At 39.9% G+C, this 25,739-nt stretch overlaps 1 protein-coding gene across 5 annotated transcripts in view; it reads left to right on the top strand.

The window, feature by feature from the left end:
* The window catches only part of CCDC171 (coiled-coil domain containing 171), a 293,962-nt gene extending 269,616 nt beyond the window's left edge, over positions 1–24,346 (top strand). For 4 of the 5 annotated variants that reach the window (XM_053924635.1, XM_071221605.1, XM_071221603.1 and 1 more), the window contains one exon: positions 21,346–21,745. In XM_053924635.1, coding sequence (XP_053780610.1) covers positions 21,346–21,567 — 222 coding nt within the window. In that variant the 3' untranslated portion in view covers positions 21,568–21,745. Of the gene's footprint in view, positions 1–21,345; positions 21,746–23,992 lie in introns of those variants that run through there. The other variant, XM_071221606.1, reaches the window with a different exon arrangement.
* Positions 24,347–25,739: the final 1,393 nt, after the last annotated feature.

Raw genomic sequence — 25,739 nt, forward strand, 5'->3', positions numbered from 1 at the left:
TAATAGGATTTATTTTGTACTTGGAGTGATACATTTATTTTTGAGTTATTGAACTATTCCATTCCCACTCCAGCTCTCTCCAAGGTTCCCATTTAGTCCAGGAATAGTCTTTGGTTTTGAAGAGATCTTGGGAGCATTGGTAAACCCTCTCCTTTGTGATTCTTAACAGTTCAGGAAAAGTGATAAAAAGGGTCAGGTCCCAAGAATCAACTAATATTGCAGGGAGTATACTGATCACTGCTGCTCATCAGACCTGACCTGCACACCTGGGACTAGGTCAAGATCAAGATCTTCAGGCCCACTACATTGTTGATTTTGCTAAGCCTGATTCATTACTAAGTACTCAACAGCAGTTTGTTGAGTCAATGAATTTTGAACACTTTCTTTTTTAAAAAAATATATTTATTGATTATGCTATTTACAGTTGTCCCATTCCCCCCCTCACTCCACTCCATCCTGCACACCCCCTCCCTCCCACATTCCCCCCCTATAGTTCATGTCCATGGGTCATACTTACAAGTTCTTTGGCTTCTACATTTCCTACACTATTCTTACCCTCCCCCTGTCTATTTTCCACCTATCATTTATGATACTTATTCTCTGTACCTTTCCCCCCCTCTCCCCCTCCCACTCCCCTGTTGATAACCCTCCATGTGAGCTCCATTTCTGTGGTTCCATTCCTGTTCTAGTTGTTTGCTTAGTTTGCTTTTGTTTTTGTTTTAGGTGTGGTTGTTAATAACTGTGAGTTTGCTGTCATTCTTACTGTTCATATTTTTTATCTACTTTTTCTTAGATAAGTCCCTTTAACATTTCATATAATAATGGCTTGGTGATGATGAACTCCTTTAACTTGACCTTATCTGAGAAGCACTTTATCTGCCCTTCCATTCTAACTGATAGCTTTGCTGGATAGAGCAATCTTGGATGTAGGTCCTTGCCTTTCATGACTTGGAATACTTCTTGCCAGCCCCTTCTTGCCTGTAAGGTCTCTTTTGAGAAATCAGCTGACAGTCTTATGGGAACTCCTTTATAGGTAACTGTGTCCTAAGATTCTCTTGCTGCTCCTAAGATTCTCTCCTTCTGTTTCATCTTGGGGAATGTAATTATGATGTGCCTTGGTGTGTTCCTCCTTGGGTCCAGGTTCTTTGGGACTCTCTGAGTTTCCTGGACTTCCTGGAAGTCTGTTTCCTTTGCCAGATTAGGGAAGTTCTCCTTCATTATTTGTTCAAATAAGTTTTCAATTTTTTGTTCTTCCTCTTCTCCTTCTGGCACCCCTATAATTCGGATGTTGGAAAGTTTCAAGATGTCCTGGAGGTTCCTAAGCCTCTCCTCATTTTTCTGAATTCTTTTTTCTTCATTCTTTTCTGGTTGGATGTTTGTTTCTTCCTTCTGGTCCACACCATTGATTTGAGTCCTAGTGTCCTTCACCTCACTATTGGTTCCCTGTACATTTTCCTTTGTCTCTCTTAGCATAGCCTTCATTTTTTCATCTAGTTTCCAACCAAATTCAACCAATTCTGTGAGCTTCTTGATTACCAGTGTTTTGAACTGTGCATCTGATAGGTTGGCTATCTCTTCCTCACTTAGTTGTATTTTTTCTGGAGCTTTGAAGTGTTCTGCCATTTGGGTCTTTTTTTTTTTTTTGGTATTGGCGTGTCTGTTACTTAAAGGGGCGGAGCCTTAGGTGATCCTGGGGGCAGGGTAATGCTGGTTGCTGCGCTGTGACGCGGTATGTGGGGGAGGTGCCGAGAGGGAGCAATGGCCCCCGCTGCTCCATTCTCCACCGGATTTCAGTCACTCCCTCCGCTACCCACAATCAAATTGGGCCCCTCTGGTGCTGCTTCCCGAGTGGGTGGGCTTGTGCACACCCTAGGTCCCTGTGGGTCTCTCCAACGACCTCTCCTGTCGGGCTGGGAGTTTCTCCTGCTGCCGCTCCAACCCCCACGGGTGTTTTCATTCAGAGGTTTGAGGCTTTATTTCCCCGCGCTGGAGCCCTGGGTTGCGCAGTCTGCTTTGCTCCCCGCCATTCCTCCTGGTTTATCTGTGTGTGAATGTGGGGCTGCGGGTTGCTACCTGCCGCTCTGCCTGCCCCGTTCTCCGCCACTCTGAGTCCGGCCCTCTCGGTTTATCTGTGCGTGAATGTGGGGCCGCAGTGTCTGCTAGTGGTCAGACTGCCTGCCCCATTCGTCCCACACTCCGCAGTTCTCCGTACTGCCACCTCAACATGAGTCCTCTCCGCCCGGCTGCCATCTCCGCCCCTCCTACCAGTCTGAATGAATGTTTCTTTTTTATCTCCTTGGTGTGGGACTTCCTTGCAGTTTGATTTTCTGTCAGTTCTGGTTGTGTGAGGAGGCGCAGTGTGTCTACCTATGCCTCCATCTTGGTTCTCCGAACACTTTCAAGAGTTCTAAAATCTTCTAGAGCTCTTTTCCTTCCTGTATTTTATGTAAGAAGGAGAGCTGTATCTGCACATGGACTGGATACAGAAGGGAATAATGAAGAGTCGCTGATATGATGGAGCAGATAATCTGGTGAATTAGGATGGACTCACATAAAGCAGTAAGATGATACATGCTCATGGAGTCAGAAAACATAGGTGTATTTGGACTGGGATGGTTAGGGAATATTTTTGAGAACTTGTGTTGGAACTTGGTTCTGACGGGATGGTAGGATCTGAGGAAGCTGTTCTGGACGGGGAGCGCTACGAGAGCAGAGAGAGGATGCCACTGGCGTAGGCACACTCAAAGTCAAACTGGTTTTTCTTAATGATGATAATATTGTTTGTTAATGTAATTCTTTATAGTTTTCAATATACACCCATGTACATAGCCTTCTAACTTTTGTGTGTGTGCTAAAGGTTTTTTTTTTTGAGGTTCTGGAAGGCTGGGCCCCGTATGCAGCGTTGTGCAGCTAGTAAGCCAGAGCACTGGGGCTGCTGCTGGCTCTGTGTGAACCCTTGTGGCTGCCACTTCCGTTTTTGGCCTCAGTCATCTTTATTTTCTTACGGAAGCCCCCTGAAGGGCAGGGGGGAGTATCTTCCGGGTGAGCGTACAGTCTATGAACATGAAACAGGACAGGGCTTGGTTGTGTATCTGCTTTTCGAGCTAGAGGGTTGATGTAGATCAGGAACAGGAGGAAGGGGAAGATTAGCTAACATTTACCTAGTATCTCCCATGTATAAAACAACCTTCTCAGAACCTATTGTGTTAACTTATTTAATACTTACAACAGCCCTGTGGGTATACATTATTTTTCTGGCACCATTACTGTCTCCATATTGAGTGGCTTACTAGGTGCTGAAGCAGAGATTTGAACACAGGCAGCCCAACCCAAAAGCCCTGGATGGTGGCCGGTGTGTAGGATCTGGAGCAGGGTCATGCACATCCTGGCTCCACCTCCTGCTAAAAATGCTACCCTGGTCCAATTTAACAACCTCTTCAAGAATGCGTCAGTTTCATATGTAAAAATGAGGATGGCAGCTCTCTCTCTAGGCTTGTCTGAAGATTAAAGGAAAGGATACCTGTAAAGTTCCTGCTATTATTACTTGTGCCATTTCTATTGTGTTCTAGTCAGTTGAGCATAGATTATAGTTTTTACTCGTTCTCAAAATAGGAAGAAACTACTAAGACCTCAAAATAACACCCCTATCCTAGACAGAACATTGTAGTTTGCATTAGGAGGCCTTCTGATTGGCGTTTTGGTATCTTTGCCGAAGAACGTTTAGGTTCTTCGAAGAACGTTTAGTTAGGTTTCGAGATCTATTGTTAAATGCCTGGCTTATTGTTGATGGGAAGAGATAGTACTTGTACAGTTTAATACTTTTTTCTGAATACAGAGGTTTTATTTCTTAGGTTGTAAAATTAACATTTTAACCTGCCTTATTAAAAAATAATTCCTATTATGATAAAATTATGTTGATTTAAAAAGTGAAAGTCGTGATACTAACAAATCAGTCTATTTTGGGATTTGGGAGAGACAGCAAATTGCTTTGGCATGGATTTAGATAATGGAACAACAAGCGAGCGCATCACCATTGTTACATTTCTTCACGCGTTTCCTAGGAAATTATAGCTGCACACATATTATAGAAATTCTGGGACCTTAACATTCATTGACATTAAAGTTTTTTTCTTAGGCTGTTTATGAAATTTTTAGATGAAAGCTTATGTTTATCATGGCATCATTTATACTCTTTAAAAACACCCTACTGCTTTCTGAACATACTTGGTTCATAATGAAAGTAAAATATTCTACAACTGGAAATGAAGGAAAAAAAGGTTAGTTCACTTTAAGATATAATTAGATCTCATAAAATATTTGCTCCATTTGCTTAGTAACATATGAAGATTAAGTATATAGTTTCACCAGAAATGATGTTTATGAACAATGATCTTTAAAAGTTAATTTGGTCTTAGGAAGTCCACAAGGCTCTGATGAATTAATATTTAAGCTGTTATTTAAAATAGTCAGATGTAGAACCATGTAGGTGCCCTGAGCCCAAGATTATAAGAATAGTAACACTAACTCATTCCTTTTTGTGTTAATAGTTGGTGGAATAGTAGGTGGAATAGAATCCTCTGGAAAATTCATGTTTACCCAGAACCTCAGAATGTGGCCTTATTTGGAAATACTGTCTCGGAGCTATAATCAAATAAATTAAGATGAGTTCATTCTGGATTAGGGTAGGCCCTAAATCCATGACCAACAGCCGTACTCGGAGGGACATGCAGACACACACAGACTGAGAGGGAAGATGCAGCTACGTAGCACATGAGGCCAGCAGCCTCCAGAAGCTGCAAGAGGCAAGGAAGGATTCTTCCCTAGAGCCTTGGGAGGGAGCATGGCCCTGCTGACACCTTGATTTCAGACTTCCCACCTCTTAGACCTGTTAGAAAATAAACTGTGTTCAGTCACCAGTTTTGTAATTTGTTATGGCAGCCCCGGGAAACTAATATAGTTGGTAAGTTTCATGTGGGTAAGTTTTACAAAAGGCATTATTCAGGGGCATTAACTATAAACTGAAATTAAATTGGAAAGTTTGTCAAATTTTTGCTTATATACAAAATACTAGTAATTATATGTAATTGCAAAGAATAAATCTATTTTCTGATCTGTCTTTACTTAGAGGACATACAACATGTTAACAACACACTGTCACTTTGGGTATATTTCAGCCCAGGAAATACTCCCCTATTTTATCAATCCAAATTCCTAGACTGGTTAAGATGTTCAGTAGCTTTGGCATAGAAAAATGTAAAGCTACTGTCAGGGGGAAAAAAGGAGTTAAAAACATTTTTAAAATGGTATCCAAGTAGAACTTTCATTTCAAATAAACCACTTACTCACATTCCTTAAAAATTTTCTATGTAATGACATCTTCCTCCAAGTAGATTATTCAAGCCATTGAATTCTTAAAATAGGAGGGTAAATAAAAAATATCTATAGAACAATAAAATGTCTTTTGTCTTTATGCTGTTTCTGTTATCTGTTCAGTAACAAATATCCAATAAACTTCCAAAATTCGTACTGATTTTTAAAAATTTAGGTATTTAAAATTTTTATTTATTTCTAGAAAAATGATACCATCACAACTCCAAGTTTTAAATCCATCTCTCATATTCTTCATGGACAGTTTTTATCCTTTACATTATCTGAAATGAAGCAATAATCAAAGGAATATCTAATTATTCCTTTACCAAGCCTTTATTGAGTACTTACTATGTGCTACGTTCTTTACCAAGGGCTAAGGGTGTAATATTAGGAATAAAACAACAACCAATATTTATTGAATACTATGTGCCAGCCACCGTTGTAAGCACTTGATGTATATTAACTAACGTAATCCACATTATCCTATCTAAAGTAGGTTAATCTCCTTTCAGAAGAAGCTGTCATGCTAAGAGTTCAAGGTGTGGACCTAGGCAGTGGGAACCCAAAGTCCTCACTTAAGCATTATATTTTATTACATCCTTAATGAGATGCGAAAGGGACTTTCTCTCAGGGGTGTGACAGCTTTTTGTGAGAGGACAGACATATGCTTGAATACTTGCAGTGAATTGTGATAGGTCACATTAGAGAAGTCGAAGTGAGAAGTGACAGCTGTCTGTGTGAGGGTAGGAAGGGTGGCGAGGGAGAAGGGTTAGGTTCTGGGTGGGTGTAGACGGGAACATTGGCAGGACTTTATGTGTAAAATGGGTGCTGCATGGTTTCCTCGTCGCTCAGGAATTCAGTCAAGATTTACCCCGGCTTTGAGTTTCTGGTAAGAAGTGAGTGGTGTTCAAAACAACAAATACACATCTTTTCTTTTTGGTAGAGAAAGATTTCCTTCAATTTGAAGGCATGTTACAAAGGCATTGCTACTTGAAGACCTGATTCCAAAAACATAGAGTCTTTTCGGACTCGTATAGAGTGAGTGGCAAGGTGCTTGGTCTGGTGTGAGGCGGTGCGACATCTCTCCTAGGATTGTTCCTGGTGGTGGAGGCGAAAGGTTCCCATTTCTGTAATCAGTTTTTTGGCTTTGATTACTGATAGGATTCTTGGAATTGAAATAACTCTAAATAATAGCTACAAGGAACTGCATTTAGATGCCAATGACAGCCCTATCATAAAGTACCATTTTTGGTAACCTCTTTATCATATAGCTTTACAAATGTAGGTTTTTAAAGGTGATTCAGTTTATGTTACTTTTTTGTTTATATAATACTGCTTTATCATAATTTTCAGATTTTAGAGTGCAAATTAATGAAAACTGATTATATGCTTAGGTTTGAACATAATGGGAGATGAGAGAAAATGTGTAAATTACTCAGGTCATTTTCAAAATAAGTATAAAAATTTTCATTTCTTAGCTACACATTTTAAAGTATGGTATATTTCTTCTGAAAGCTGAGTGGCATGACGAAAATCTATAGTGAAATTGTTGTTGAGTGTGTAAAAGAAGGGCATTTTTGGGATCAGAGGCTGAATGCCATACTCGCTCTGCCCGCTGTGTGAGATGCTCTTTCCCTGCGCCCGGTCATCTTTGTGCTATGCTGCTATTAAAGATACAGCGGAAAAACTACCTGTAAGTTGTTTGCTGGTTGACATTAAATTTTGGTAAAAATCAAATCTGCCTCTCAGAAGGGCTGAAAGAACTTACTTGAAGTTTAGCTTTAGTCTCCAGAAGTCTGTTTTCTGAGCAGCTTAATGCATCACTGTAATATTTCCTGGATTCCTGTCCAACTCAATATCTGAATGACTAACTGGTAGTCATGCTAGTTGTGAGCACACAGGCAAGAAGAAAAGTAGCGAGACATCTTGCTGTGTGCGAGCAGTTCGAGGGCAGGCAGACACCATGCACCTTGACCACCTATTATGAAGCTTTTTGCTGCCGTGTCAAGTGAAAGCAAGTTAATTGGGTGAAGCTGTGGAGCATGTTAGGGGCCTGGTAAAGGGTTGCTGTCTGACAGCCGCATGTCAGCCCAAGGCAGTCAAGTGTGGCAGAGAGACAGAGCCCTGTCACAAAGTTCCCGCCGGCTGGAGCTCCGTTAGGAAGGTGAAATACGGCTCCGGTTCACGTTCTCCCTCATTGCATCGGAGCACCTTAGAAGATTGTATACCGCGTGTGTCAGCTCTTGTTCGCTAGGCTGTTTCCCCCTCGCTGTCCTGCATTCCAGTGATTGAACAAAAGATGCTAATGTTTAGCAAAGTGAATGTAAATTCCCTCTTTTCCCCATTTCTTCCCAAGCAGATAGGCGTTCAACCCGAAGGCAACTTTGAAGGTTTACATCAATTAGACTGTCTACAAATTTAGATTATAGAAGAAAGATTCTATTTTTCTTAAGAGAGTATAAAAATGGAAAATTAAAGTAGTAGAATGAGCACTGTATTTTCCTCTGATAAAGAAAATCTAGCTTAGTGGAGCAAGCATTCCTTGACAATGGACACTTGCCAAGGTAACTTCTCCTCGACTTTCGTCGCGGGTTTCTTCCTTTCCCGCTTTTCGGAGAGGTCTGAGGTGAGGTGCTGTAACGGCCCTCACCAGAATGTCGAGAGAGCTAAACAGAGAGAGGAACGCGAGGTTCCTCTGAAACTTTCGGCACTCTAGAAGGGAGGGGCTGGAGAAAGGGAGAGTTAAAGAAAACGAAAGCCAGCCCTGTCCTTTAGAACCGGCCGGACTGTACGCCTGCGAGGGTGCCCATTGGGCACTGGGGTGTGGCTGGCACAACGGCGCAGTGGAATTTGAAGTTTTAATTTAACGTGATGTTAAATTAAATTTAAATGTAAAATTAAATGATTACATACCGAGCACCCAGGTTTAAGCAAACAGCACACTGTGACATCGTGCTGTTTATAAAAATGTGTGTGTTGTGATAGTAACTCAGAAAAGGGACATCTGAGCCACATGTGAGGGGATAGATGGAAGGGAAAGTTGGGGGAAAAGTTGGTGCCTGAAATGAGTCTTGAGAGACTGTAAAAACCTGGTGAAGAAGCCTCCTTTTAAATAGAAAGAGCCACATGAAAAAGAGACCCCAAGACAGGAGAAAGCAGGGCATGCTTCAGGGTCTACCTTTTGATTAGTACTAGGGAGCAAAGGTGTTCATGGGAAATTACCTCGATGCAATGCTAGTCTCTGAGTACACTAGCGGGCAAGTTATCCCAGAGGCCTCCTGGACCAAATTAAGATAGATACTTGAATCACAGGGTTTATCAGATCAGTTGAAAACACAGCGAGAAGCAGAGAGGATGTGGTAGGGAGCCAGCAGGGGGGCCCATACCACCTGACTCCTTGGTCGTACAGTGTTTACATGGCCTGTCTCTGTTGGCTGCATCGGCCCATTAGCCTTCCACACTCTCTGTGACTGTGAGGACCAGGGTGGAGATTTGAAACAAGAGGCTTGGGAGACAGAAGGTCCCTGGGGCCACTCACCCACAGTTGCTTTCCAGAAGAGATGTAGGACAAATGCCCGTGGCCAATCGCCAGAGCTTGCCACTTAGGCTACTGGACAGCACCTTTGGGTTTATCCGCAGTTCTGTGCCAATTTAAGGATGACATTAGTCTAGAGGTGGCATATCGCTATGTTATGATGTGGTCTTTTCATCTCTTCTACCTATAAGTAACCTGTCTGACAGGGTACTTGCTTGCTATCAATTTTTAACATATGGATTCCATCCATGTATCATAGACTACTGGCTGATTCATTTTCTATGCTTAACACATATTACATGTTTCACCTATATTTTTGCTATCTTATATTGCAAATTTTAATATTCTCAAATAATTAGCAAATATATGATAAGGAAGAGATGAAGTAAAAAATAGGTATAAGTCTGAAAGGATGGCTTGTTTACAAATATTAGGAGTGTATTTAGGCCAGCAAAAGTGAAGAGACACTTTAATAACTGATGAAAAATTAAGTAAAGAGCTTTACTTTATCATTATCTTGTGGATACTCTGTCTACCCTGAGTCTGAAATGCATTTTAAACAGGTCCAGGCTTTTTTGAAAAGCGGGTGTGCAGGCTCTTCGGGAGTGAATGTGCCTGAGGGCTTTGGCGATTGTTGCAGGGCCCGTGGAGGTTCTGTGGGCAGGACCCAGTGAGGAGACGGGAAACACAGTGGCCTGGTGCCTGTCCTCCACGTGGCCTAGGGACCCGCACCTGGCCTTCTAGAAAGGATGCAAGCTGAAAGAAGTATGTATTACAGACATTGTGAGACCCTGGTTTCCAGTCAGAGTTGCCACAGTTTCAGGCGACAGGGAGGGAGGGGCAGGAGTATGGCCAGCTCTGCGGAGAGCCAGTACGCGTATGGCACAGTGAGCCCTCTGACACACTGCAGGCAGGACCTGGTGGAGGGGTTGCGGCCACCCGGCAACTCTTGAAGGGGACTGAACAAGGGCACTTGAGGTTTTGTGTGAACAAGTCAGGGAAGAATCAGGGAAATGAGACTCATTACTGGGAACTCATCTGTATCCACAGAACAATGAAGCTGGCACACTCAGTGCCATTGTACATGAAAACTTAATACTAGGGAAACAGCACTCCTGTGCTTACATAATTTTCAGTAAATTGTAACTTAAGGAGAACTGACTCTGGATGCCCATAGTTAAGGACAGTGTGAGCTCCCCGAGGGCAGAGGATTTGTATGTGTGTAATTTACTGTTGTATCCCAGTGCTTGGAACAGTGGCTGGCACGTTGTAGGCACTTGATAGATAGCTCTTAAAAGAACTACTGAATGGGGCTAACTTAGGATACTAATGGTGGATGTGGGTTTAGATATGCCTTATGCATATGCAACCACAGGAAAAGTCTGTCATATGGAATTGATCATGTAAGGGAGTGGTGTCAGCCTCTCCTATCTCATGGCACACGGAAACTAATTACTGAAATTCTGTGGCACAGCAAAAAATATATATTTTTGCCAACCTGACAGAAAGTGGTATAATTTTGATTGATTGACAAAAAAATAATGATAATAGTAATTACCTACCCTTTTTGATCCAAAGTGACTTTTTAAAAAATCAGGTGCCTATGCTTGTATATGAGGATTTCTGGTCTCAAGAATTAACCAATCAGACACAATGCCATTATGCAATGTAACCAGTAAGGTGCAGCTCTATTATAGGACCTATATATTTATGGTTCAAGACAGGGCATTCCCATCAGACAGCTAGTGTTCTGTTGGCTGTTGTCATTTTTTTATTGGACATTCTAAATGTTAAGAGGTCTGTTCCCCTGACTGAATAGTCAGGTATTTCATGTTTTAAAAATGCTTGTGGCGCACCTGTTGGAAATTGCTGATGTAAGGAATAGATTCCTGAAGTGTACTCTACAGGTATATTATTTTGGAATTTTGAGTTGCTGCCTTTTTCTCACAGTTCTATAGGATGTTCTCCCTAGAGATGGTTTTGGCTTGAGACTGCTGGAAATGGTCCGGTTCTACCAGAAATCACATTCCTGTCACGTACAGGAAATGTCATTGCCTGCTAAGCTATTTGTTTTGGAACATGCTCCCAACTGCTGGTTGTGTCTTGAAGGCATTCCATTGATGTGAAGCCCAGATCACATGACGTGACGTACACCTGAAGTGTCCTGTCTCACTGAGAAACATAGAGACCACATCCTTTTAACTAAAGGTAACCAGTTTCTCCAGAAAGGCCCAGCTGTGCCACTGGTCAAAGGGTCAGCAGCCCGGGGGAATATAGGACTTACATCCTGGACGGTCACTGGGGAAATAAAGACTGTTTGCAACACCTTGTAAAGAAATGCTGGGAATTTCAGGTGTGAAATCATGGAATAACGAGGGAACATGGTTCAAAACAGCCGTGGGAACAAAGGGCATAGAAAACGACGGTTTTAAATGTTAAGACATGATTTTTTGCTCATTTTATTGAGATATGTGACTGATAGGGACTTACAATATTAGTAAGATTTAGGAAAGTCATCTCTTTCAAACAACTTGAAATTTTAGAAGATTCTTTCCTTCTTCTCTCTTTACCTGAGCGTAGGTTAGTTATTTCACTCAGCGAAAAGCATTTGGCTTAAAAGTCCAAGTTTATAGCTTCCAGATTATTACTAAATTTTTGACATTGAATTAAAAAGGTTTATAACTTTAAGAAGAAATTCTTCAGTAATGAAAAAGTGGTCAGAAAACTTTTGCCTAATAGTTCCCAGAGAGAGTGTGACATGTGTACGTTCTGACCACAAAAGCTGTAATTTGGCAGCTGGAAGTGCTATTTGGATTAAAACGAGGGCGCGCAGATTGAAAGCAGCCCCTCTGCATGAGGAGTTAGTACAGAGTGGAGGCGAAGTTACTCCATAAAGTTATTTGTGTGTGTGTTTACTTAATGTCGGACTGAAGAGAGGAGTCTGATAACTGAAAACGTTGAAGCGAGAATGTGGTGTTAGCTAAATTAAAATTTTTTCAAAACTTACAAAACACTCGGTTAAAGACCTACCCTCTGAGACCTTTAACAAACCAATTACATTTTCATTTGACCACACAGTTCAGAGTCATAACTGTACTAAAATACAGGTTTTAGTATATGTAAAATTAGTCTTTTTTAAACAAAGGGTTTTTAGTTATAAAAGTAAGGCACATTATTATAGATAATTGGAAAATACAGAAGTTTAGGGGAAAAATTCAACAATTCCAATATCTCAAAACAAGCATCATCTGTAATTCTGTGTATTTCCTTTTCACTTACATAGTCTGCTCAGAGGCGGGCAAAGTACAGCCTGTGGGTCGTGCCCATTTGCCACCCTTTTCTGTGTAGCCTGCGAGCTCAGCGTGGTTTTATATTTTTAAATGGTCGAAAAAAGAGTAATATCTCATGATGTGGAAATCATGTGAAATTCAAATTTCAATGTTCATAAACAGAGTTTCATTAGAGCACGGCCGTGCTAATTCGTGTGCGTGTTGTCTCTGACTGCTCTGGCGGCCACGACAGCAGAGTTTGGTAGTTGCAACAGAGAACACTGGGCCTGCAAAGCATGAAATCTTTACGATCTGACCCTTTACAGGAATAGGCTGCTGATCCCTGGTCAAACCTAACCATTTGTCCATGTTATTCAAAAGTTTGTAACCATGAATTTTACAGCCACGTAATATTGCATCAAGTGGCTATAGCTTACTTAACCATATATCCATTGTTGAATATGGGATTATTTTCCATTTTTGTCTGTTATTATTAATATAAAGAACCTGATCATGAATGGAATTGTTTGATCAATCCTATTAACCATCTAAGACAGTTGCCAAATTATAGACCAAATGGCTCTGTCAGTTCATAGTCACTAGCAGTTTATGAATGCCTGTTTCAGAATACTTCACTGACATCATATCATCATTTTTAAATTCAGTTTTGATTGGCAATAAACATCTCATTTTACTTTTTGTTTTTGATTATTATTATGGGGGGTTATCAGTTTTCCCATTTATTTTTAATCAGCTGTATTTTTAATTTTGTGAACTGCCAGTTCATAGCCTTTGTTACGTTCAAATAGTTTTAAAGATAAAAAACCCTGGGAAGAAAAATTTGAACTTTCAAAGCTTTTTCCTTCTAAACCTCACTCCAGTTTATTCCCTTCTCCTGAAGATAATTCACAGTTTCTTGTGATTTCTTTTTCAGTAAGAAAAAATAGGCATATCTATGCATATATGTGTGTTTGCACTTACTTTTCAATACAAATGAGTTTTCTGTCTTTATACACACACACTGCTTTTTCACTTGGACACATTTGTGTATCAGCACTAACGTATTTACCTCAATTGTAAAGAATTGTTGTATTCTGTGGTTGTGTAATACTTCACTTAAATAGCACTCTGTTGTGAACCCTTTCATTTCATTAAAATAATACTTTTCTATTAAAAAATGCTTCAGTAAACACATCTTTATGCTCATCTGGTGAACTTTTGTGAGTTTAGCCAGAGAAGAACTGTCTGGCAGTGGAATTGCTGGCCCAAGGGCAGGTACCATTTAAATGGTGCCTTCCTGAAAGGTCGTGCCAGCTCGCGCCCTGCCTCCGTGGTCTGAGCCGGTCTGCTTCCTTGTCTTTTCTCAGCTAAGGGGTATTATTGTCAGACATCTGCATTTTTGCCTGTCTTTTCGGTGAGGAGAATCTTTTATTCTCATGTTTGGTGTTGTACTTCTTTAGGTATGAATGAGGTTTAGCACCTTTTCTTGTGTTGATTTGTTACTATATTCCTCCCTCCCCACCAAATAGCCAGTTTGTGTATGAGGCAGAGGCTGCCAGTGGTGCCCTGATCTCTCTCTCAGTAGTAGAAACTGAGTATCACCTGGGCCACTCAGAAGAAAATAAAATAAATAAAGCTACATTTCTCAGATTCCCTTGAAGCTAAGTCAGCCATCTGACTAAGTTCTGTCCAATGGGATGTTAAGGACGAGTATGGTGATTTTAGGATGTGTCTTTAAATGTAAGGTGCCTCCTCCTCTGCTCCACGAATGAGGTTAGCACTTTCCCATGTGTTTGTTGCTTATTGTATTCCTCTGGTCAGAATGCAGACATAATGGCCGCAACATGAGGAACCAGTTTGGGCCCTGAGATGGAAAGCACATCCTTAGGCTGTGAAGCTCAAGGTCGAAGCAGCCTGGAAGCTATCAGGTCTCTGATAGCTTCAGATAGCCATGGCGAGAGATATAAATTTTTATTGTATTTAAGCCACTGATGTTTTGACTTCTCTGTTACAGCTGAGCCCGATCTAAGTAAACACACTATCCTTTACTTGTTTTCTAAGTAGGTTCTTCTTCTCTTGATTAGCATGAGCCTTTTGAAGCTAAGAAAGTCATCCTATGCCTATCCTGTGTTGCACCTATTTTTATCAGCTTGTCTCTTCAGTTTTGCAGTGGCATTTTTACAGGGGGAGGCAAAAGGAGGTGTACAGGTGTGAGCGTGTGAAATGCAGTTTACTCTCGTATTATTCATTAATAGAACAACTGTAAAGCCACTTTTGTCACAGCCTGTATGTAAAGATGCATATATTCAAAATACAGTTTTATTAATTCAGTTTTTGTACCTTTTCATATAGTTGAGTGTATGGATATATTTACAGTTCAAATTCTGAGTTTGGGAGTATATATTTTTGAGACACAGGTGAAAAATTGCCTCCCATACATTTTCTGGTGTTTTTGGCACTCTGTACCATTAGATGTATCAAAACTGCCAAGGCAGGAACAGCTGGGAGCACAGGGCTGTGAAGGAAAGTAGGAATAGAAAGAAGAAAAACCATCTGGGAAAATTCTTTGACTCTTTTTCCAACCTCAGTCATGTCAGGAAATCGAAACTTTCAAGAGAAGAAAATGGGAATTGTTATCTTGTCAGGCACAAGACATCTTTAAAGTAATTTAAAATTAAAGTTTAAATGCTCGATTGCAATTTAAAACTTCAGTGCTGAGTTTTACCTCTGAATATTCCAACACAGAGGCTCCTGCGATGGGAGGGCAAGTACTGGTGTTTTATGCAAATGCCACAGAAGCTATTTATTCCAGTGCCATGCATATTCAAATTTTGGACTATAGTAAAATATCAAAAGTATAAACACTGATTTTTAGCTTCTAGTACAATATAATTACACTTTTACTTATTTTTTTAGTTTCGCAGAGATTTGTTGAGCGCTCGCTATGTTTGTGGAAGAGCTCTGGATGGGAAGTCAGCCGGGGCTGCATCCTCTGTGGGTGGCATGGGAAAGTAGTCGTCATGGGTCTGCAGGGGGAATTAGAGGGATCAAGACTCACGTTCATCTCTTCCACTCCTCAAGCTGTGCAAAATGGAGCCATTTATTCTGTCCTTCTGAGCCCCACTTTCTTCAACTGTAGAATGAGGGCAACAGGAGTACGTTCTCACTGGTTGTCGGAACTGCGATAATGCCTTATAAAGCTAAACCTGCCACAGGTCCTGACATGTGAGCAACATGTGTTCGCTGTAATTATGAATTTGGAATTTATTATCGTATGAGAAGAGTAGAAAGAGAGATGAAGAAGGGGAGCTACTGTGTGCCATGCATTTTTGTGTATATTATTTCATTTAATCCTTACAACAGCCCTATTCGGGGTTAGTCTTCCTACGTTACAGATAAGGATGCAGGCTCCTGCAGAAGTAGCTTGTCAAAGATCCTGTCCTAAATGAAGGCCAGGATCAAGTGTGGAACCCAAGGACTCTTCAACTTCAAAGCCTATATTTTTTCCACTTTACTGTGCTACTTTTAATTGGGACAAAACTGTATATACGTAAAATAACCAAATAGACCAAATACTATAAGGCCAAACCCATGAAGTAATAATAGGAGATTTGCTCATTCAGCCATCATCAAGTAGAAATCTTATTTAGTCCCAGATACTCTGCTAAGTGCTAGGAATACAAAGTCAGGAATCAGTCACACTAGGTGCTCATAGTTTTGTAGGTGAGTTGTAAATGCATATAAGTAAGTAAAAATAAAAAAGTAAATGCTCATGAAGAAATATAAAAGTATGATTGGATATTACAACTAATTGTAGTTGGAGAAGGGTGGGGCAAAGATCTGGAAAGGCCTCACAAAGAGGGATGCCTTGAGCAGAGTCTGAAGACGGAAGGGTGTCTTGCACAGCGGACAGAGAGGAGGCGGGTGCACATTATGGAACATCATGTTGACAGCCTCACACGTCCCGCACACCTGGGTTGCAGAGTCCAGGTGAGGAAATGGTAGATGGGAAGAGATGGGGAGGCAAAGAGCTTGTGAACCACATTGCAGAAAGCCGGGCTGTCACGTGGCAAAGGGCATGTCTATCAGGAAGCGTGAAGAATCGAGGCTGTTAATCCAGTTGATCTATCATACCCAAGAAGTTGAGGCTGAAAGCTGAACCAGACAGGTTCAGTTTCGAACTCTGGCTTTTGAACCCGTTCTGAATGTCGTCTTGAGGATCAATTGTTGTGATGTAAATCAAGTTTGTTATCATCACCCCTCTTTTCTAATTTGTTTCTACCTCTATGATTGCCCTTCCTTCTTAATCTGTAGGTAACCAGTCCTCTTAGGTTTTCTATTTATTCAGAAACTTCTTTACAACGCTCCATAGACTCACACATCCCCACATGCCTTGATGTCACTGAGCTAAAGAGCCAAACTGGCTGTAATGACTCAAGGGGAGAAGAATGCATAAAATATCCCTATAGGTTTGGTATCGGTAATCAAAAGTTAGACTTGATAACTACAAAGAATAAATATTCCATGACGTGGTAGTACATGTATATATATGAATGTGTATATTTATACACACATACATGTATGTATGTGAATGCCCTATAGCAAGTGTATATGCTCACGTGTTATATATCAGTGCATGTATGTGTGTGCACACACATATGTATATACACTCATATTAGGTATATGAATTACATATATAAATTATGTATGTGTGCGCATTTATGTTAGATATATAACCGAGTATTCCACAAGGGAAAACTGTACGTGTGATTATTGCCAGCTCTGATTATTCGTGCGAACCGCAGTGCCCTGTGGTGCCAGCAGGGCAGGACTGGGAAACAGGAGGATTTGGTTAACTAACCCGATGTATGTGGGAAGAAGAAAACTGTGACACCGAGTACCAAAACTAGTGGTAAGAACCCTTTAGGAGCGAAGGCAGAAATGGTGAGGGAGCCTCACTGTCAAAGTCTCGTGGGGACTTTGACCCCCTCTTCAAGTTTGACCTTCTCAAAAGTTTGGGTTGAGCTGCGCACTCTACTTAAAAGCAGTCAGTAAGTTACAGAACTGAAAATGTCATTGTGGAGGCCGAAGTAGTAAAAAGTGTACTACAGAATTTAATCGAATGCAGCTAAACTGTGGCTGATCTTGCTATCCATTTGGCTGGTTTTAGAACCGTGTGCAGTATGTATTCCTTCCCCTTGAGAATGGCCTATCTATAGCCCTTCAAACTCTTAATACTATGTTTGGGAAGTTCTGATTTCTGGTTAATGTCATCCTCAAAAGCTGGTTGTTAACATTGTATTACATGCTGTCACCTGTGGAATTGCAATACGCCTATAGAACTTCAGAGCTGGGAATAGTCTGGCTCCTCATTTGGTAAGAGAAGGGAGGCCTGCTGCAGAATGACCAAGTTAGATCATGACAAAACTGGGAGGCCAGACTACTGATCTCCAGCCTGATACTCTTTCCAACATACTCTGTGCCTACCATAATCTCCATGCAGTCCCGACCCAGCTTACTAAGTCATATCACTCCTCACTTCTTCCATTAGGCTCCCGAACACTAAACTTGATCATAAATGCTACACAGGAGAGAAATAGGTTAGTGTCATTGTTTCGAAGCCTTGGTCTGCAAATTGCTTTGACTTATAGATAATTTATTGAATGATTATCTTATTATTAGACTAATGCTTTATTTACTTTTTTATTGGGAAAACAGTCTTAGAAAACTAAGATATTAAAGACTTGAAAAATGGCTATTGGACATGTCCAATTACTCTATTTCATAAGATTCTTAAAATGCAGAAATTTAGTGGACACATTTTGTATTGTGAATATATAGTTAGCTGATGGAATATAACAGTTCAAATAGAATCATTTACAGCTTATTGAGTAAATAAAAGTGCTTCCATAAAGATTCACATGACATCTAGCTTTTATTTCAGGTAACTAATTTCTTTTTGAAAAATTGCTTAAATGTAGATTTATAGCAGAGACTACCAGAATACCTCAGCAGTTTAAAAAGTAGTTTAAATGAACATAGACTTTACAGATTTAAAATATAAAATCAGGTGGTGAATATTAACTTTTAATGGTCTCTGATATAAAGTTATTTAACTGTCTTTTAGACTCTGTGTTATATTAAAAGTATTATGATGTATTTCTGGGTATTACTCATGAGAAGAAAAATAGTTCATATTTATTTGTTTTTTTAATATCACATTCTGAAATAAAAATTTCACTAGAATTTTTGCTGGCTTGTTTTTAAGCTATGAAGTGACTTCAAATCAGATTGGAGTGTAACAAACGACCCTAGTAACAAAGCAAACTTTATTTTCATTTACTCAGAAGTGAATGTGTTTACTTGGTGGAGGGCATACCGTTTGGGATTGCAGATCTTTAAGGAAATACCTTTTTAGGTTATTTTTATGTTTAGGACATAAGGTCAGAAGACATGATACACAAAGAGAGTCTCTGATTTGAAATACTAGAGAAATACTCGATACCCCATTTCCAGTTTATTTAGTAAGAAAGTGTTAAATTAGATTAAAAGGTTTCAGACAACATGGTGGAAAATAGACGTGTTAAAAAGTAAGATGAGAAAAGACAAAAGAGGGGCCCTTTGTAGACAGAGCGCCTAGACCCACAGAATATTAAGGAGAAGGAGCAGTGAGAGACCTTCCCGAAGGACCGCCTTCCAAGTGTGTGATGTGCTAGGTTGATGGAGTCACGAGAACAAAAAAGGAAACTTCAAGAACAGAATATAGATTTGAGTAAATTATATCTTTAACATTGCAAAACAGGAGGGATTGGTCAGTTTGGCACAGTTATCTTTCTCTAGTCTGAGGCATCAAGAAGAAGAAAACCCTCGGAGAATACCTGACCTTCTTTCGCCTGATTCTGCATGCTCTTCACTTCTCATATATCATTTTCTCAGACCCGCACTTGAAGTATAAAGATGCAACAACAAACTTTTGAAGCATTGCCTAACAGTGTTCTTTTATCATAATAAAGAGTACTATTGCTATAGCTAAGTTTTATTAAGCAGAAAACCAGGCCCCACTGTCTCCGGCTCTGCCAGCATTTCCCTTGCCCCCAGGTTCGGCAGCGTTAAGTTAGTAGATGGCGTTGCTGGCTTTACAGGGGCACCATCAGGTCATGATGCTGCCTGTTCGGACACACCGCTGAAAAAAGAAAATCAGAAAAGGTGGTTCTCGTGGCAGTACAGCAGTGAAGGTGCAAAAAAATTGCCCCTTCGGCCTCTGATGTAATGAGATGTCTCTATTCTTGCTCTTTGTTTGGTATATTTTATCCATTGTGCTATTACAGTTGTCCCATTATTTTTCTCCCCTCCAATCCCCTCCACCCTGCACCCCTTTCCCTCCAGCATTCCCCCCTCCCACCTTAGTTCATGTCCATGGGTCGCACACATGAGTTCTTTGGCTTCTCCGTTTCCTACACTATTCTTAACCTTCCCCATCTATTTTGTGCTGTTCTGGTTCGGAACTGATATGCTCAGCGCTATATTAAGGTTGTGTAGATGAAGACTCATCAGTGCTGCTACTCAGGTTCCGTCCTTTCACGGGGTAAGCTAAACCTTCTCCTCCTTCATGAAGCCGTCCAAGTGGCCATTTCAGGTGTTTTTTAACTTCCAGCATAAAGAGATGATTTCTGTCAGCTGTAGGCTTGCAGTGGAGTATCAAGAAATCAAAAGAACAGAGATCAAAGAAAATTGCTGAACTAGGTGTTAGATGCAACCATTGATTTTTCTCCAGTTGTAGTTTTAAAAAAAAAATCCACAAAAATGGTAACATACAACAGTTGAATTTCTAATAGTTTTCTAAGACTAGTGATAGCTTCCTTCTTGTTTTCACATGTAGAAATGATTTTGTGGAACATGACATAATAAAGTAGATACATAGAGTTCACACTATTTTGTTGTCAACACTGTAAGAGGATCTACCAAAAAAGATGTTTATTTGAAAATTTCTGCAATGTAAAATGGGTGTTTAGACTAGACTTATAGACAACATTTATTTGCTGGGAATCTGGAAAATTCTGACATGCAGTTGATCACTATTTCCCCACTATCTATAAATGCTGTGAAACAATACCTTTCTGCTTTGCAAGTAAGGCTTTGTTCACGTTAAATATTCACTACTGAGTGCTGATGTTAGTTAAGGCTTAAATATATAGCTTCATCAAAGTATTAATCCTGTTTTTAAGTACTGCATGCGTGTGTGGGTATCTTAAGTTTGATTTCCAATAGCTTCTGCATACCAGTCATGTTTTAAAATCTGAGACTGTTTTCATATTGCAATCCCATATTTTGATACATGATTTCCAAATGCTTATAACAGAACAGTATTTATTAAAACAGATGGTGGCGTAATTATTAAAAGTGAAGGCAAAAAGTTTATCTCACCAGCTTTATGTCTAATGCTGTTTTTTAGAAGTCACTGGGATTGACTTTTTCTTCATCATGCTGTGTTTTTCAGTTAAATAAGTCAGGTTGATGGATTTGAAAAATGTAAATATCCATAGTTCATTTTCTAAGCATTGTAATTTTCCATGTTATATAGCATATACATTATATGCTATAAGGAGATAAACACTGTTAACCTTGGTTTCTGTAAACTGCCAGCGGATGGAAGCAGAGGTAAAAGTGTCTGACTGTATTCACTGATTCAAGAACTTTAAAAAGTTTTATAAAAAGTTTTAGTGTTTATGACATAGAATGAATGAGAGATACAATCAGAGTTGGAAAATAATTTAATACTTGTGTATTATCATATGGATTGTATCAGCGATTTTCAACTGGTGTGCTGCAAGAATTTTTAAAAGATGTAATACCTGAATGTTTAGTCAAGGGGAATGACCTCATTTAGATTGTCAAATAAAAAAATGGTAACAGCCAATACAACAATAGCTGTGTTTTTATTTCTTTGTTAGATCAGGAGAAATATATATATTTTTGCTGTGTTACAGAATTGGACTAATTAGTTTATGTGTGCCATGAGATAAAAAAAAGGTTGAAAATTGCTGGATTATACAAATGGCATTTCATACTGCAGTAATTATTAGTCTACTTCTTTGCTTATGATTTTAGATTTTAAGAGTTTTCAATTTATGTTTATGCTCCACCCCCCCCCCCCCCCCCCCCATTTCACAGGCAGGATCACGAGACCATTCAAATCTCTCAGTTCCTTCAAGAGCTGCTCTTCAGGCTGAGGCAATTGGTGTTGGGGATTTTTTGCCATTGAAAGCTGAACTTGATACAACGTACACTTTCTTAAAGGAGACATTTGTGAATTCTGCGCCCCTGACATCATCGCGCTCCTCTCCAGTCACTATGTCTGCCAGTGCCAAAAGGCCACCTCAGATTGGATTATGACTGTATAAAATGTAAAAAAATTCAGGAAGTTAGCAGTACAATTAAAATTGTTTGGAAGGGGGATTTTCTTATCAGTTAAATTTTGTTCCAACTCAAGTGGCAGTGGGCTTTTAAAAATCGTGTGCCATCTGGATGTGCACAGGTATCTGTGCCTCCTTGAATAATGAAATAACCAACTTTCTTCCCCTCTAAGTTTTATTTATTATCACAGTTGCTCATTTTTATGTAACATAATTTTAAATGTTAAGGAATGACACATTTTGGGTAATTTCCTTCAGACTTAAAAAAAATCAATAAGCCATTTTAGTCTCTATCTATCAAAGTTGTTTCATACTTGTCTATTTTAAAGCAGGACGGCAATGCTTTAATAGGATTGAGAGAGCTATTTGAAATGTATGCCGATGATTCCTGTCATTCCATGGCAGCCCTGCCATGGTTCACTGAACCCCCTCTTCTCTCTTGTCAGCTCAGCTGAAGACAAGCATTTAGTTGCAAACTTTAAGCAGGTTGTGCAAAACAGAAATGATGTGACTGCTTTTCCTCCCCCACAATAATGTCACTCCTGGTCAATGTGAGAAGGTCAGGTTGCTCCCTGTAAAGCTACATGATACCACTTGCCCATTTGAACAAGTTAAGTTAACTGCTGCATCTGGTCCCTGCAGGCGTTGAAAACTCACCCTTTTATCACGTCTGCATTTGATAAGAAAGTAGAGCAATTGCGCTGGGAAGATTTCTGTGGTAGGTTTGGACACTTTTTAAGGACAGTTCCCACACCCGTATAGCAGGTAATATGTTTAGTATAAGCTGAAAAACTTCAAGGTAATGGCTGTTTTGACCTTCAAAATAGACTCCTTTTTTGTTTTTGTTGTTGGTAGGACCCAAGAGTGACGCCCATCTTTGATGCTGACAGAATTTAAAACAAGGCCATTGCCCTGCATTTTCTGCCTTGTAGCACACAAAAGTAAAATCGTATGTCAGGCCGAGATGTCGGGGAGCTGACAAGATGCCCCAGTGACATTTCAGCTAGAAAGAGCAAGTGTCTTGCAACCAAGTGGTCAAATATCAAATAATAGGTCAGGCAGGAAGGAGTTGAGTTCTAACCACAAAGAGGTTTCTGGGAACTTACTTGACAAGCTTTTGGGCGCTTTGTGGCTTGACAAAGTGATGTTCTGTTGAGTATCGCTAGACAGACTGTTCTTTATCGCCTTCGGAAGATCAGACATTGACATTGATTAAACTTTTTAACCCTTAAAGGTTAAATCCTAGCAGTTTGCATCATGGTAAGTGAAGAACAAAAGAATATTTGTAGTATATATTTGTTTTTGTATTAATCATTTAACTCCCAGTGATACTAACTTCTGCTGTGAACTGTAGTTTTGAGAGTGTTTTGGTACAAAATCCATACTTTATATTATTTTTCATTGTGGAGTTCATTGTGGAGACATTGGAAAATAATAGTATGTATTATGAAATCTGTATTGTCTTAACTTTACAGGGACATCTGATTCAAATATACCCAACTTCTGATAATTTTTTAATTGGTCTTGGTACGTAGAACTTGTATACTTACTGCTTATGTTCTAAGCCAAATTAGCCAGGCGGTGGATGCCATCTGAAATAAGACAGCGCTGCCACTATCATCCTGCGCAGTCCAGTACTATTCCTTACGCTACTGAGTCGGTGCCATTGGCGTTATATAAATTCCTAGAAGGCTGTTTATGTGGAGTAAAATTACACGCTTAACCAAATTTCCCTTAATTCTTTCTTTGGAATTCTTTTTAACCATTCTGGATTTTGAGTATTACAGACTATGCCCTATGTGATATAATGTGTGAAATTCAGCTTGCGAATTTATTGTAACACAGAAAATGCTATTGATTGTTTTTATATAGATCATAGAATAATTTTGCACATTCTAAGCTCTTTTCTGCCAGTCCATACAATGATTGAAATATTGTCTATATAGAAACTGATATGCAGCATTTCAGTTCATGTAACATTATTTAACTTTCAAATCTCACACTATAAAGTGTTACCCTGTGTCACTTGTCTCTCTGTGTGTATATGTTTGTGTCGTATCTATTTTTAGACCCTACTAATATAAGAGGAATGAGAACTTTTGTAAACTTTTCCTTGGACAGACTTTTTAGTCGTCTTGCCTTAATTTTACAACCTGTTAATGGGCTAACACCGAAAATAAATGCATTTGTCTCTTCATATGTGTGGGTATCCAGTTTTCCAGATACATTTTATACAGTAAATTCTGAACTATAAATTCAAAAAGCTTATTAAACCAAATCAAAGCATGTCACGTTTATAAGCAACTGGATGGGGAAGGCCATAGAGATAGAGAATGAGCCTTCTGAGTGATCATTAGTATTCATTTTCAAATACAGTAATTTTACACCATATGTTTCCCCCCCAGAAGTCAGACCCGGCAGGAGGGGAAGATTTAATAGCACATCCTACGGAGATCTGAGGACCTTCAGACTGCTTCCGAGTGCGCCGCAGTGACCAGTAGCTGCATGTGGGAGACCCGCGTTGGGCTGCCAAGGACAGTTGCTCTGTCAGCCTCTTTGCCCCCTTAAGAAGGACGTGAAAAGTAGGCATTTCTCAGGAGAATGATGACTTCAGATACTTTTGTAGGGGAAAGGAAGTTTTACTTTACACCTGAGTATGTGGACTTTCTTACTAAGTTTCTGTGATCTAGAAAAATACCTGTATCATCCATCACTATTAAAAGGATTCTTAAAGTTACTATTTTGATACCTAAGTGACACTTATTTATTGAGTCTTTGCCAGTATTTTTAATATAAATATTTTGCAATGAAATAATAAATACAAACAGGCCTAGGAAATTGCAAGAATTGCCAGTTCAATAATAACATAGATAATCTTTTAAGTAGTAGAAGATTGATAACTTTACGACTGTCTGACTGCTGTTAAACTTAGCGACAGCATTTTTCACATTTATAACACATGCTGGCATCGAGTGCTTAATGAGAGCATTACTATTTTTACATCACTATGTTTACCAGTTAGATCTGAATTCATTCTGTAGACTGTACTGAACAGTGGTAAACTGCTCCTATTTTACAGACGCTTTCTCTGAAATAAAAGGTGGAAAGTAAGTAATATTTATTGAGCAACTATTCAGTGCCTCTCATTATAACAAAACTCTGATGTTCTCACAATAAGCCTCTGGAGTAGGTATTTGCATCCCCATTTTGTAGATAAATAGCTGAGCATCTAAAATGTTAGACATTTGACTACATAACACCACACAAGCCCAGAGCTGTAACTTCAAAGCGTACCAATTTCCACTTAGCCAGGCCTGTCTTCCAGTAATAATTAGCATATTTCAAGAGGAGAAAAACTTTTTAAATTGTTCTGACCAGTTAGGAATTGCTTCGAGAAGTATGTTTTGGTTGGAAATTTAGATCCCTTATCCATTAATTAGACAAAATAGAACACATCCATTCATCCATATGACTAGTAATGAGAAGAGTAATGAAGTCGGTACCTGTCTTTCAAATGAACTCTTCATCATGTTGCCCAGTGTCTCCAGCATGGGCTGAGAGACTGTGTGTGCTCTCGGAGACAGACCGTCCATCGCAAGACATTGATGGTAAGCCGGCCCCAACAAGCTGTGCCTTCCCAATGGCAAGTAATGACATATGCTGAGTAACGCTGATTGAGAAAGCATTAGCTCGTATAACTCCTAGGATGGAGATGGGGATAAAATAAAATATCTTTTTTGGACTAGTGTGGTAGACTGAGTAGTGACCCCAAAGATTTTCATGCCCTAATCCCAAGAACCTGTGAATGTTACCTTATGTGGCAAAAGGGACTTTACAGGTGTGAGTACGTTACGGATCTTGAGATCTGGAACTTAATAATCCGGGTGGGCCGGAAATGAAACCACAAGTGTCCTTGTAAGAAGGGAGCAGCGGGTGCCTCGACTACAGAGGAGGAGGCACTCCCACGCGGCGGCAGAGACGAGCCCTGTGCCTTGAGGATGGAGGACGGGGCCGGGCTGAGGGGTGCAGGCGCTACTGGAGGCTAAAAAGGGCAGGAAACAGTGACCCCCGGGAGGCTCCGGGGTGATGAGGGAATGAATTTGTATTAAGCCACAAGATTGTGGTAGTTTGTTACAGCAGCCACAGAAAACT

The sequence above is a fragment of the Desmodus rotundus genome, chromosome 1 (assembly GCF_022682495.2).
Source record: "Desmodus rotundus isolate HL8 chromosome 1, HLdesRot8A.1, whole genome shotgun sequence".
Classification (NCBI taxonomy): Eukaryota; Metazoa; Chordata; class Mammalia; order Chiroptera; family Phyllostomidae; genus Desmodus; species Desmodus rotundus.